Source organism: Pagrus major, chromosome 4, assembly GCF_040436345.1.
Source record: "Pagrus major chromosome 4, Pma_NU_1.0".
NCBI classification, from domain to species: domain Eukaryota; kingdom Metazoa; phylum Chordata; class Actinopteri; order Spariformes; family Sparidae; genus Pagrus; species Pagrus major.
Genome location: NC_133218.1, coordinates 38,103,724 through 38,119,159, shown reverse-complemented (window position 1 = coordinate 38,119,159; position 15,436 = coordinate 38,103,724). Strand labels below are relative to the sequence as shown.

General features: G+C 42.5%; 1 protein-coding gene across 1 annotated transcript in view; it reads right to left on the bottom strand.

Moving 5' to 3' along the window:
• The window catches only part of LOC140994479 (serine/threonine-protein kinase BRSK2-like), a 60,613-nt gene extending 48,366 nt beyond the window's left edge, over positions 1 to 12,247 (bottom strand). Inside the window, exon 1 of the mRNA XM_073464119.1 lies at positions 12,192 to 12,247. Within this exon, the coding sequence (XP_073320220.1) occupies positions 12,192 to 12,197 (6 nt within the window). The 5' untranslated portion in view covers positions 12,198 to 12,247. The remainder of the gene's footprint in view (positions 1 to 12,191) is intronic.
• Positions 12,248 to 15,436: the final 3,189 nt, after the last annotated feature.

Genomic DNA, 15,436 nt, shown 5'->3' with positions numbered 1-15,436 from the left:
TGTTTAGTTACTTTAAAAAGTTCTGTTCATTTACCTACAGAGTTCACACAGTCCTCTCCGAACCTTTGATTCACTGTCTTCATGTTATTTTCAGCCTGTTCTTCCTTTTATGTCGAATTTTATGTTGTTCGTTTTAAAGGCGCAATACGTAAGAATATTAGTTAAAACATTCAGAAATTAACGAGAATTATCAACAGAATGTGAAGATATAACGTTGTTTCAAACACGTCTTTGTTCCAATATACAACATTCAGCCTCACTAGATGTCAGGAAACAACTATAAGCTACGTAAAGATACAGCGGAGTGAAGACGTCCTGAGCAGAGCAGAGAGTGGCGTCACACTCGCTCGCTGTGTGTTATTATTATTATTATTATTATTATTATTATTATTATTATTATCATTAACTTTACTGTTTTTGTTTCTGAGCCGGTCTGGCCACGTGTGCATGGAGGAGCCCCCTCTCTTCTGAACCGCTGGACCGACAAACACCAGAGTCAAGACATGAAAACAGGTCTACCTGACCTTCAACACTTCAACAGTAGAGGCGGGCAAAGCGCAGACTCTGGCTACAAGAGTACATCTAATTCATTTTATCCTGATTCATTCATTTTAACCCGAACAAGAAGACATTTGCACCCTAACTCTAATGAAGAACAGCAGCCAACACTGTGTCCTCTGGTTCTGACTCGACTTTAACACAACAGCATTAAGCTGTAGTTTCCCAGGTGTGACACTTTCCCACCGGCAGGTGAACACAGTGACTCATGTCTGCTGCAGGTGCTTCGGCTCGTCCTCCTGCTTTCAGATCTCATTAGCCTCTGATTCATCTGCTCACATCAGTGAGAGCCGACACACACGGCAGCACGGCAGAGGCTAATTAAACACATGTACAAGGTAAACAGACATTCAGCCTCCCCTGACCTTCACACATGAGCGGTGACGGCGACGTTTATTAAGCTCCATTAAGACCCATACGGTTTTTAATGTGCAGTAATAAAGTGCATGCGAGAGGAGGGAAGGAAACACGAGCCGAAACATAAACCAAGACTCAGGTCTGACCCTCCTCGAGGTAACTCAACCCACAGATCTTTAATTGTCTCAGTTACTGTGATCTCCTCTGAATCCACCGTTCACTCGCTCACCTCGTCCTCTCTGTTGAGCCGATTAGCATAAATGTTACCAGCTGTGTTCGCTTTCATTAAAAAGGCATTAACATATAAGCTTTTATCAAGTTAAGTCAAGCATAATGGACTCTAATGGACAAAGAAAAAATACTTGATACATTAATATAAGACAATTATTCATTCATTCATTCATTCATTCATTCATTCATTATCCGTAACTGCTTATCCTCTGCAGGTTCACAGGAGGCTGGAGATCTCAGCTGACATGAGCCGCGGGGTGAAACACTGGATTCAGAGTGACATGCAGAGAACACAGATGCTCCTGCAATAACCAGCCACATCAAGCTTCATCAGCAGTTCATATTTTATAATCAATAAGATGAAGTGCTGACTCTGAGGTGAGTGCTGAGGTGTGATTCCTCCACGTATTTTTACATCCACCTATGATTTTCTGACATGTGAGCAGCGACGATGAAGCCGAGGGTGAAGTCAGGCAGCTGAGGAAGAGTGACGGTGACGTATCGGAGACGATCTGCCGTGTGAACAGTGACTCAGGCCTCGCAGCACTAAAAGGCTTCAGAGTGAGTCAATACTGCGACACACCTTCTCAACACACCGACTGACTCATTCAGTGAAGGAGGGATAAACAGAGCCGATCAGAAACACACTCCTCCAGCTCTGTAAGCATGGCCTCTGACACACACACACACACACACACACACACACATTAACACAGTAACATTTCCTGACAAGAAGTCACGATGGCGTGTTCTGCTGCATCAGAGGGCATAAAGGAATATTCCACTATTATTTACTCAAAAATTGCTCCTTCCACTTTTAGGGAAGACGACAGCGACTGTCAGAAGTAAACAAAAGAGACCAAACTCACTTGCAGCCAGCATCAACAAGTTGAGAGCAACTCGTAAAATTCTTGTTCAATTTCAAGAACGAAAACTCAGTCATCATCTCCTCCCTCCATGCTGATGGAAAGTCAGCTGAAGTCTCGTAGTCCACAAAACGTTTCTGGAGCTTCACAGTAAAACAGAGTTGCAGCATTCTGCTGAACAGCTGAAGTAGCTGGAGACTTGATTTAAAATGGAAAAAATAACCAGAAAAACATAAAATGGCTCCAAACAACTCGTCCAGAAGTCTCCAGAAGTGATTTGAGAAGACGTTATTTTCACACTCAGTGTGCGGCCGAGCTCGTGCACTCACTTCAGACTGGGGGAACGCTAACACTTTTAGCTTGTGAACAATTTGGCTTAAAAAAGGGTGTAAATAACGTCTTTTTAAAACCAATTTCAGATCTCAGGGCTTCTCGAGAGACATTTGATGCATTTTTTTGGTTGTTTTTCCGTTTCAAATCAAGTCTCCAGCTACTTCAGTTGTTTAGGAGAATGCTGCAGAAATGTAGGCGCTGATGACTGGATTTTATTTTTTGGGTGAACTGTTCCTTTAACCTCACTTTGGTGATAAAAGGGTGACAAATATTAGTGTTTGGAACATATTGAGTGAATGGATGAGCAGCAAAAATTATTGCACTGCACAAAACATGTCTGAATAAAAAGCTGTTTGTGTCTTCGGTCAGGAAGCAGAGTTACAGGAGTAATCAGGTACCAGCACGATGTTTGATGTGTAGCGACAAAGTCTCAAAATAAATGAAAATTCAACACTTTAACATCTCAACCTAAGTGCCTTGGGGTCACCCTGATTGATTTCTCAACTGAAGCCTAATTGAACCGGCTTCTGACCCCTGGTGTTGTTCTGTTCACACCCTGCTGATGTTTTCCTTCAGTCCATCGAGGGGCTCAGAGCTCCTGACTCATGCCAACAACTCCTCCAGTCAACGCCTCCACGCGTGATAGCTCCTCTTAATGAATTATGAGGATTGACTCGGGTTGTGGCGCGCTGCTTCCAAATCCCTATTTAATTGAAACATGATACAGAGCTGAGGGGCACGAGGGGTGATAAATTGGAACATCCGCTCGGTAATCAAACCGCCATCTGTTGCCATGACGTCTGGGCGATCCTGGAGGAGAGGAGGCGAGCTGAGGAGGAGAGACCGGCCCCGCTCCGGTATCCAATCACCGTCAGACGGCGGCGCCGCAATCAGGCGGCTGCTGTGGACCGCTTCGTGTGATTTGGCAGACGAGACAGAATATTTTATGAAGCAACACAAATCCATTCAGAGGACGACAGGAAGAGATGGTCTGTGAGGAGAGGAGAGGAGAGGAGAGGAGAGGAGAGGAGAGGAGAGGAGAGGAGAGGAGAGGAGAGGAGAGGAGAGGAGAGGAGAGGAAAGGAAAGGAAAGGAAAGGAAAGGAAAGGAAAGGAAAGGAAAGGAAAGGAAAGGAGGAGAAAAAGCTGGAAGGAAAGGTAGAAACAGATCGGACAGGTCAGGGGCAGGTCAGGTCAGGAAAGCAGAGCAGAAGTCTTTATTTCAGCCGTCAGCTCAGCCAATCAGCAGGGAGCGTCTCCTCAGCCCGTCCTGCGGCTGCTGCTGGGGCTGCTGGGTAACTACCAGGCGGCGTGCCCAGTTTGTTCCATTCAGACGTCTGGTGACGAGTGTGATGGAGCCAGCAGCCTCCTCAGAGTGTGACTGACATCAGAGAGAATGCATCAAGGATCATACAGAGGACGGACGGACAGACAGACGGACGGTGTGACGAAGAGCAGATTAAGGTCAGTGGTGAATCATGGGAAAAGGGCAGATGCTCTCTTCTGTGGTGGATTGCAATCAGTATCCTTTCACTCATCTGTCATCTGCTCCGTCACCACTCTGTCACTCAAAGGACGTCTGCGGTGAAGAAGTCCAAGACGACGAGAAGTTCAGCAGGTAGAAACACACTGAACCATTTTGGAAGAGAAAGTTAAGATGAACTTAAAATAATTAACAAACACTCTGTTGTAAACATCCATGACAGTTTACAGACAGACGTCCTGCTTCAGATCTGCTCTCCTGCACTTACTCTGTTCGGTCTTCCTGTGCATCGAGGGATCGTTACCAAGATTTCAGCTGCGTTCACTTTTAGTTTGACCTCTAAAATAAAGTTAAAGACGTGGTTGATATAAACTGTTGGATTGTTTACAGCCTGTCTGACTGCGTTTGTATCCTGTTTCCAAGATCTCAGCAATTTGGACAATACAGCTTACTGTTAAACTGTAAAATATCCTGTCTCGGTCACAAGTGATCAATATCTGAGGGATCATTGCAAAAAATGCGTGTTCATGTACAGATTCTGTGTATATTAAACATTTCTGCCAATATATTGATATCCACATGCTTTCACTTCCTAATATTGGTTTTTGCATCTGGCTCAAAAGTCCGGTCTCGGTCAGGCTCCGTCTTTGACTTCAACGTGCGTCATCACCACAGAAAAAGGGAGCGTGTTTGCATTACGTCCACATCACAGCTGGTCGGAGCTGCAGATGATGAACATCCGTGAGCACTGCAGAGTCACCTGACCTGGGAATGAATCCCAGTTGTACCCTTTCACACTGAAGACATTAGCCAGATGTTTGTGGGTGATGATTTCTATCCAGTGTGAAGGGACTTAAACTGATATGAACCAATTTTTCTGTGAAATGAAGCATCATGAGCAGCTGAGGGTGCTTTAAGGAATATATTTCCCCCTGATGACATCATTAGGAGCTCTGATTGGCCAGCTGTTGCTGCTGGTCCGGCCAACCAGTGTCTCCTGTTGCCTCTCTGAGGGCTGGAAATGATTTTGAATTCATCATCACAAAAAACAATCTGATAATGTTTAAATGGGAGACAGGATTCATGAGACGCAACATGACAGATACATTCATAAAAAATAATAATAATTTGAAAAACCTCTAAAGAAATAATTATTAATTCATCATTTAAACACAGAATAGGAAACAAAGAAAAGATTTAATTGTTAAATCTCATGAATTTATGATCCAGTCGAGCTTTTGAAGCATCATTTAAATGCAAATGCAGAGAAGATATATGATACTTTTCAGTTATTTGATTTTAATCAAACACTGAAACATTGTAAACCTCTATAATATAATTATGGGCTGAACTCTGATTTCTGCTTTTCAGGAATAAAACCCTGAATGTATTTTGATTACAGCTGATCGAGTGGAGTTAATATTCTCCTGAAAAGATGCCGAAGCTGTGAAGGAACAGCTGCTCCTGATACCAGAGTGGATATTTCTGTCATCAGGTGTGAGACCGAACATGTTGTTAAACACACACACACACACACACACTGAATCAACACAGTTAAGTCAGTATTGACACCATTAACACAAGCAGCCAGTCGTTGAGGAGATGAAATGAGTCCGGTCAGGCATGAGAGGGCCGAGTTCGACGTCTGAGGAGCTCAGACACACAATCAGCTGCACTTCAACTGGAAAAAGAGATGTAATCACACACACACACACACACACACACACACACACACTTGAGAAGCAGACACACACGGACACACACCCTCCACCGCCACATGCTGTTCCTGTACTTCATGGTTCCCTCAGGACTGAAGACACAGACGCACACAAAGTCGACACTGACGAAGGCAAACTGTTGAAATTTCAAAATCTTTTACCACCGAGACTCACAGTGTTAAAGTACAGACTCACAGTGTTAAAGTACAGACTCACTGTTAAAGTACAGACTCACAGTGTTAAAGTACAGACTCACTGTTAAAGTACAGACTCACTGTTAAAGTACAGACTCACAGTGTTAAAGTACAGACTCACTGTTAAGGTACAGACTCACAGTGTTAAAGTACAGACTCACAGTGTTAAAGTACAGACTCACAGTGTTAAAGTACAGACTCACTGTTAAAGTACAGACTCACAGTGTTAAAGTACAGACTCACAGTGTTAAAGTACAGACTCACAGTGTTAAAGTACAGACTCACTGTTAAAGTACAGACTCACAGTGTTAAAGTACAGACTCACTGTGTTAAAGTCAGACTCACTGTTAAAGTACAGACTCACAGTGTTAAAGTACAGACTCACTGTGTTAAAGTCAGACTCACTGTTAAAGTACAGACTCACTGTGTTAAAGTACAGACTCACAGTGTTAAAGTACAGACTCACAGTGTTAAAGTACAGACTCACAGTGTTAAAGTACAGACTCACAGTGTTAAAGTACAGACTCACTGTTAAAGTACAGACTCACAGTGTTAAAGTACAGACTCACTGTGTTAAAGTACAGACTCACAGTGTTAAAGTACAGACTCACTGTTAAAGTACAGACTCACAGTGTTAAAGTACAGACTCACTGTGTTAAAGTACAGACTCACTGTGTTAAAGTACAGACTCACAGTGTTAAAGTACAGACTCACTGTGTTAAAGTACAGACTCACTGTGTTAAAGTACAGACTCACTGTGTTAAAGTACAGACTCACAGTGTTAAAGTACAGACTCACTGTGTTAAAGTACAGACTCACTGTGTTAAAGTACAGACTCACAGTGTTAAAGTACAGACTCACAGTGTTAAAGTACAGACTCACTGTTAAAGTACAGACTCACAGTGTTAAAGTACAGACTCACTGTTAAAGTACAGACTCACTGTGTTAAAGTACAGACTCACAGTGTTAAAGTACAGACTCACAGTGTTAAAGTACAGACTCACTGTGTTAAAGTACAGACTCACAGTGTTAAAGTACAGACTCACAGTGTTAAAGTACAGACTCAGTGTGTTAAAGTACAGACTCACAGTGTTAAAGTACAGACTCACAGTGTTAAAGTACAGACTCAGTGTTAAAGTACAGACTCACTGTGTTAAAGTACAGACTCACTGTTAAAGTACAGACTCACAGTGTTAAAGTACAGACTCACTGTTAAAGTACAGACTCACTGTGTTAAAGTACAGACTCACTGTGTTAAAGTACAGACTCACTGTTAAAGTACAGACTCACTGTGTTAAAGTACAGACTCTCAGTGTTAAAGTACAGACTCACAGTGTTAAAGTACAGACTCACTGTTAAAGTACAGACTCACAGTGTTAAAGTACAGACTCACTGTGTTAAAGTACAGACTCACTGTTAAAGTACAGTCTCACAGTGTTAAAGTACAGACTCACAGTGTTAAAGTACAGACTCACAGTGTTAAAGTACAGACTCACAGTGTTAAAGTACAGACTCACTGTTAAAGTACAGACTCACTGTGTTAAAGTACAGACTCACAGTGTTAAAGTACAGACTCACAGTGTTAAAGTACAGACTCACAGTGTTAAAGTACAGACTCACAGTGTTAAAGTACAGACTCACAGTGTTAAAGTACAGACTCACAGTGTTAAAGTACAGACTCACTGTGTTAAAGTACAGACTCACAGTGTTAAAGTACAGACTCACTGTGTTAAAGTACAGACTCACTGTGTTAAAGTACAGACTCACTGTGTTAAAGTACAGACTCACAGTGTTAAAGTACAGACTCTCAGTGTTAAAGTACAGACTCACTGGAGAAATGATTTAAGTATAGATATTTAGTAATGTCAGTTGTTAACAGTATAAAGTATAACGAGCTCATGACTGGCAGCTTCCCTCTGACTGTCAGCTGCTAATGCTAGCAGCTCTCCATTAGCTGCAGTGAATCTCTGCTGTAAATACCAGGTTTGACATCTGGCTACCGGGCGAGGTGATGCCTCTATAAGGTGCTGATCTCTGAGGTAGTACTGTGAATGTCAGGCTGCTCATCTCACCAGGAATCACACACACACACACACACACACACACACAGATAGGAAGCTTGTTCAAGGCCGGACGCACAATCACATGTTCGCATAATAATGTGCACATTAGCACATGACAAAGGCGGAGGTCGCAGAGGGACATGTGCCGTGGAGACTAGAATAAGTGTAAGATGTCAGAGCAGAAAGCTACAGCGAGCACCTGCAGCAGAGAGACCTCAGATCTGAGGTGGAAACCTGCAGGATTTACTTTTGCACATGCTGCAAAGATGCTGCACTTGTTAACCACAGTGCTTTATAATTTGTGTCTGACCATAAGGGTGTAAGGTTTCCCATGCACCGTGAAGCAGGGCTCGATCAGACAGGGTAACGATCGAGCGGTAAGCCGCACCACCTGTTCAGTCCTTCACCTTACCGGGATTTTGCTGTGAAATATTCTCACAGACCTGTAGCTTTTACTTTGGCTACCTAGAAGTAGTTAATATTTAGCCACCTGGTGAATAAACAACATCTCGATAAAAGATCTGTTCCCAAATAGTACGCTGGACACAGAGGAAACACAGATCTGAGGAGAAATCAGAGCGATTACGAGCAGCTGGTTCAGGATCTTCCCCTGGATGGTTCGAGGTTCATTTAAAGATGAGTCAGGGACAGTTTGACGATGACGTCCGGTGCTTCTCTGCTCTGAGTTGAATTTTTTTCAACTCAAGGTATCCAGTGTGCTCCTGACAAAACATGAGGGGTTTCTGAACAATGATGCACCCAGCGCGCACAAGCAGTGTGCAAAGTACTTACTGTCTACTGTATATAAAATATCTGAAAAAAGACACCTCTCACTGCAAACACTGCGCTCTGACTCATTAGACCCTTATGCATTTGTTTTCTGGCGATATGTAGCCTAACTGCCAGAGAATAATGTTCGCAGTTAATGTTTCTACAAACCACAGATACTCCCAGATAATGTAGATCATCACGTTCACATCAGATGCTTAATAGCTGACCTTCACATCAGGCGGTGGAGAGGTTGGTGGCGGAGTTATTACAAGCCACAAGGCTGCAAACAGTTTTCCTAACTCTAACCACGTTTATGGCGGAAACATAAGCAGAGCGTGAGCACAGTGTTGTGACGAGAGAGAAATAGAAAACTGAACCAAAACAAACGTAAAGTAGTAGTTCAGTTTTAACTTATCTGTGGTTTTGCAGAAACGTACTTAGTTACATTTATTCGGGTGAAAAACCGACGTCAGGCTTCTTCCACCTTTGGTTCAGACAAGAGTTACTGAACAGGCGTGTGAACCACCAACAAACACTGTCATTATTCTGCTGGAACCGTCCAATGCAAACCAGAAACATGAAACACTTCTACTTCCAGTGTTTCTGGACGATGAGAGTTTAGTGCAGCCAACAGAAAAGCTTCAAGCCTTGTATATAAACTGAACCCCTCTGGGAGAAAGAAATGTATTTATATGGAAATGATTTGGGTTATTCCTTTAAAGGGCTCCGCGTGTAACAATGGACAAGGGAAATGTAAATGTGTGTTGTATTGTGAACAGAGGATACATTCATATGCAAAACCTCAAAAGAAAACATCCGACGCTGTACAAAGTTCAGGATAAAAGAAAGAAAAAAGTAAAAACCTGCCGCACGCTGAAAATGTCAAACAAAATGGGACAAAATGGGGTCTCCTGAAAATGCCAGCTGACGCAGGGGGAGCAGAGCAGGGCGGGCGTCATGTTTTAAACATGCAGCTCCACCAAATCCCCTCTGTTGTTTTTTTATTTATATATATGTTTGGGTGGCTGGTTAGACTTCATTGTGCGAGAACAACAAGGCCATAACTCAAGCCAATCCCTGCCTGTTGCCATGACGACAGGGCCTCACCATCCTCTAAAATAAGACCGAGGCGAGAAAGATTAGAGGAAGCTGCTGGGGCAACCCCCCAGACAGACAGACAGCCAGACAGAGGAGGGAAAGACTGGCATCGAACACAAAACAGAAGCATCTGCTACCTTCATCAGCTCCATCCACATCTAATTAGAAACACAACAGGCTGATGATCTGATGGAAAGAGAGAAAATAACAATACATCAGTGTGTTGTGTTGTCATGACACACTTTCACTGATAAAACCCCCAAAAGTTGATGGTATTGAAATCACTGCGACACAGAAATGTGACATGCAGGCTCCATCCAGAAAAATGACACAGTTTATCATTCACCATTTATCCAAACTCTTCAAACGACTTTCCTTATTTTTCCATAATTTTGCCATTCAGAGGCTGTTGAGACCCGATATCAACATCTGTTCTGAGTGATCCAATCACAAGTGTTCAGCTCTCGGTCCATCAGTTCACACCTGACATCAACATGTGTCTTGAGTGGCCACTTGTGATCAGTTTATAAAGTCTCTTCTGACTCAACAACTCACAAAATGGCACAATTTTTCAAGGGAGTCTGGTGACTTTCTGTTACTGTTCACTGTATCTCTTTGTTTTCTGTTTCAGAACTGTTCGTCTGAACTGGAGGTTTGTTTCCAACCTGACTGCAGATGTTTCCTGAAAATGGACAAACTTAAATAATACACCAAGCTAAGCCATGCTCACCCTGAGTGCTGGTGCTGATGTGATATGATCTGATTTGGGAAATCAAGCCAGCAGCCAATCAGCAACAAGCTCGCCTCTCTGACCTTTAGGAGCCTTGAAATTGACTTTTAAGTTATGTTGACAACATTCATGAGACGTTACGACACGAGACAATCAAACACACCTGCGGGCTCACGTACGCTCACAGCACAATCAGTGTTAACAGCCAATTAGCTGCCTGCATTAACTGAGGAGAGGAGAGAGGTGGTCTGAGTGTTCCTCTCTCACCTCGCTCATTAAGATGAAAGGAAGGTTATCAGCAGAAAGCACACACACACACACACGCACACACACACACACACACACACACACACACACACACACACACACACAGGCTTTCTCATTGGAGAATTTGCTGCTGCTGATCATTACAGCAGGTCCAATCTACTAAGTAGTCCCGAAGTGACTATGGTCCCGTGTCAACAAAGCATTTTTGGGGGCAGAAAGCGCTGGCTGTGCGCTCAGGAGAACTGAGATGAAGCGCGAGAAATAAATCGCTGCACATGCATCTTGTCTCTATGACAACAATACCTTGACAACCACCGCTGTGTGATTTTTATTTGACATCAGGACATCAGAGCGAGGAGGATGTGGGTGATGATGATGATCCACAGGAGACAAAAATACGGTGAATATTATCGCCGAGGCCGGGAGAAAGAGAAAGAGCCATGCTAACGTCGTTCTGAGAAGTTCAGAGATTTTCAACTTGAAGCGCTCGGAGCAGCCGCGCAAAAAAGGCGGAGCGCTCGTGAAAAAGACGCTGCGCCTGCTGCCACACACGCTCAACAAGACAGCTCAGAAAGAAAACGGCATGTGGACACAGGGCCTGAGTCATAAACACACACCGAGTTTGTCCTCTGTGTTTATTTGTGTGTGTGTGTGTGTGTGTGTGTGTGTGTGTGTGTGTGTGTGTGTGTTCTTTGCTTTCCGATAAAACAGTTGTGATGAGTCTGTCTTGTCCAAAAATATCTGTACATGACAGTAATCCAGTCCAAAACACTGTTAATTATACACACAACAAGTGTATTGAGCGTGTGTGTGTGTGTGTGTGTGTGTGTGTGTGTGTGTGTGTGTGTGTGTGTGTGTGTGTGTAATAAAGCAGAAAGTTGTGATGGAAGCTGTCAAATCAGCACACAGAGACTCATTACGCCTTTCTAGATGAAGTGAAAGAGTAAAATACAGACTGAAATGAGCTTTCTATCAGATTATTCTGCCGAGTGACGCTTTGCTGTCATATTTTCAGAATGACTTTGCAAATTGTTACAACAGTTTGTATCAGGAGTTAAAGACTTTAAACGGGACTGCAAGACACAGACATCTGAAAACCAGGACAAATAAAACCAACACAATCTGAATCAGCCTGTTAAAATCTCCAGGATCAAAGTTATAAATGAAACCGCTGAACAAAAGGAAGAAACACTCCACACTTCCTGCATGACGTGCATCAACTGCTGAGTCATCCTCAGTGGCAGCTGACACACGGTACATGTGACTCATTCTGCCTGATTTGGCTGCATCCAGCTGTTTGTTGAAGGTGGAGGTGGACACAGAAGCGGTGACAGTGATAACAAAAGAGCAGGAGACGGTCCGAACACCTGCGCTCAGTCAGCGGGGAGACAATGACAGCGACGTAACAACTCACAACTGCATTCACCCTGCTCTGTTTTCTGCAGCTGTGGAGAAAAAGGTCTTCTACCAGACAAATAAAAACAAAACCACATGCACACACTGACGGCTAACAGGAGTCTTACCTTCATAAGAACAGACTCGCTGAGTTTTTCTCTGTTGACAATCTTTATGGCGACTTTCTGACACGTGACACAGTGGATGCCCAGCTTCACCAGACCTGCAACACAGACGGGAAGAAAATCAACATCAAATGATTCATTCAGAGTCTTTGTGATTCACTCTGAGGGATGAGGTGCTCAAAATGCTCTGATGTGATCAAAAACTCTTAATATGACCTTGATTCTCACGGCAGGAGGAGGCGATCAAAAGTAGAGCTACGGATCTGAATTAATGACATCACACTCAAGGTTTCCTGTCTTCTGTTGCCGTGATTAAACCTCACAGACTTACAGCCCACTGACTGAACAAACACTGACAAAAACTAATCTGAATCAGCTTCATGTGTCATTTCACCATGAAGGTTCAGTGAGTGTTGAACTTCATCAGTGAACAGAGCGGCTCAGCGTCGTCATGTGTGGACCACAAGTGGATCTTGAGATTGATGATTCCCAAAACAACTGCTGTAGTTTTATTTATAAGAGTGGAACGATGTAGGACTCATTGAAATTGTTTTCAGTTCAACAAACTAATAAATCCATGAGGGAATACTGTAAAGGAATGTTTTGGGAAAATCTTTCTTGCCAAGAGGTTTTTTTTTTTGTCTTTTCATGTGTGAAATCAAGTAAAAAAAGAAATGTGTCCCTAGAAACACAAATTTTCAGTAGAAATGTTTTTTTCATGTGAAAAACTGAGTGTTTTTTTTTTTAAGAGAAAAAGAAATCAGATCAAAAATCTTTTTTATACAAGAAAAAATACATTTTTCTTGTGAAAAAAAATTCTTCCTTCAGTTCCACACACGGGACTTTTTTCTTCTTGTTTACCAAAATTGTATTTCGCTCAGTTTCACACATGACTTTTTTTTTTGTTGTTTATGTTTTCTCAGATGGAAACTATTTAAGGAACTCAGAAAGATTATCCTGGAAAAAGGTTTTGGTTTTTTTTTCACCAGATCGCAAGTCATGAACACAGGAGAGGAAATAATTTAGCTCAGACTCAGAAAATGGATCACCAGAAAAAAAAAACAAATTTTCCCTTGCCCCTCAGGGCCTCCGTAGTTTTGCGTCATTTTGCAGTTTTTTACAGCCCATGAGTGGAACACTGCAGTGACACAAAGCTGACATTTAAAACACTGCAGGTGTTGATCAGGTCCTCATGATATTTGAATTTCAGGACTCTTCTTCTTCATCCAGATCCTGTTTCATTGTGAAGTCTGTTGAGCTAATATTTAACATGATATATAGAAAAGAAAAATTAAACAAAAATCAAGACTAAATACTTTAAAACAGGAAGATAAGACATTTCTCTGTAGTTCTGATAACGTTAAAGGAAGCTGATCAGTGATCATCACATGCAGCTGGTTTCCTTGGCTGTAACTCTGCAGCTGCACGTTGTTTGTCAGCTGACGGAGCATAAAACAGGAAGATGAAAATGCCACCGACTTGCATTCTGCGACTCCTGACTCTCTTTTTCATTGTGTACTTCGGAGAACTCGCCCGACGCAACAAAAATGTCAACACGCAATACCTTTATCTTATTACAGCCACAATGGCTCCATCCATCTCTATCAAAGCGCTGACACCAGGGAGTGGATTTTACTTTGTACTGAAGGTCTGCAGACGCCGATGGAAATGCCACTGCGCATATGCACCTCTTCATTACCTGGAGCTGCATATATATTTCACAGGAGATGAGTGTGTCACTATCTGAAAGGTGATTTCCCCGCGGGGTCTCGCACGGAAACAAGCAGAGCCGGCAGCAGTGGGGGTGTTTGGGCCAATATGGCAGCCTGGGGGCTCTTTTATGTCTCCAGTTAGAACTGAAATGGCATCCTGGGCGACATTCACTCGGCCTCATTGATCTTGTTGTCAGAGCAGCTCGAGGACGACTACAGCTGCTTACCACAACAGAGAAACCTGAGAAAGCTGTGAAGACGGCTCTGTGTGCAGGTGTGTCTGAGGCACACACACATTCACCTCTGTGAGTTATGAGAAGCGGCGTAGAGGTGTGAGGGAGGACGGATCGAGTGAAGCAGAATCATCCTCTGAGGAAACCCACAGAGCAGAAACAGGCGGAGGAAGTTCAGTTAGAAGGAAATAGAAGAAGCCTCTCCACCCAGGAGGCTAAAATCTGGTCGGTGGAGCTTCTTTAATAACTAGTTTTTGGTTCTTGTATCAATATCAATCAATCAATAGCAAATAAGGCATTTATGGAAACACTTTATTGTACATGTCTGCAAAGAGGGTGGTAATCACTAACTCCTCCTCAGCAGGCCACTGAATTAAAGTTATCCAAAACACTGATGCATGAGGTTTTACAAATACATGACTGCTCCGTGGGTTGGCTTAAAAAGAGTCTAAAAAAAATCTACTCATTCATTTTATTCCTCTATTGTTATTTCTTCACAATCAAGTCTTTGGCTTTGAGGCTGATTCTAATATGTTCAGACCACGTTTGACTGTTTCAGACAAAAAAACTAAATTAAAATAAAATGCAATCAGCCTACGACGCCAAAATATATTTAATTCATTAGTTAAATTAATAAATAAAATGTGAAAATGTGTGATTTTTAAAATGTCCTACTGGACTTTATGAGCTCAGTATCTCGAAAATCAAAGGTAGTGCAGATTGTAACGCTTCGTCTGTTTCCAGAAAATGGGGTTAAGTAGAGTTTTCGTTGTGAATGTGACTGCTGACACGTTCAAAAATACCAGAAACAATAGCAGAGATATGAGTGATGTTATATGATATTCATGTTCCTATACACGGCTCCTCTGAGGAACAAAAGCTATTTAAAGTGTATGTTACAGCTACACGAGCCCGCTGAGGGCAGTAAAAATGACTTATCTCCACTAAAAACACATTTGTGCTCCCATAATCTTTGCTGTAGTTTTTCTTCTCTGGTAATTACTCCTCCGACACCTTAAATGTGAGAGCTTGTGTCTGAACAAACTGCTATATGTTTTTAATCCAACCCAGAAGGAGAATCATAAAAGCTCTTTATGTTTGACATTTTTCTCTGTGCTTCTCGGTTATTAGAATCATTATGTAGCTCAAAACTAGACCTGAAGTAATAATCTCTGACATTTTCGCATCAGGAACCGTCCACTTTGTTTCCCTCTGCCTCGTTTCAGTGAATAACTCGGCAATAATGAGCTCATGAAAGCTTTTACATATGAAACACCTTCATCAGTGTCTGGTCATTGGTGTT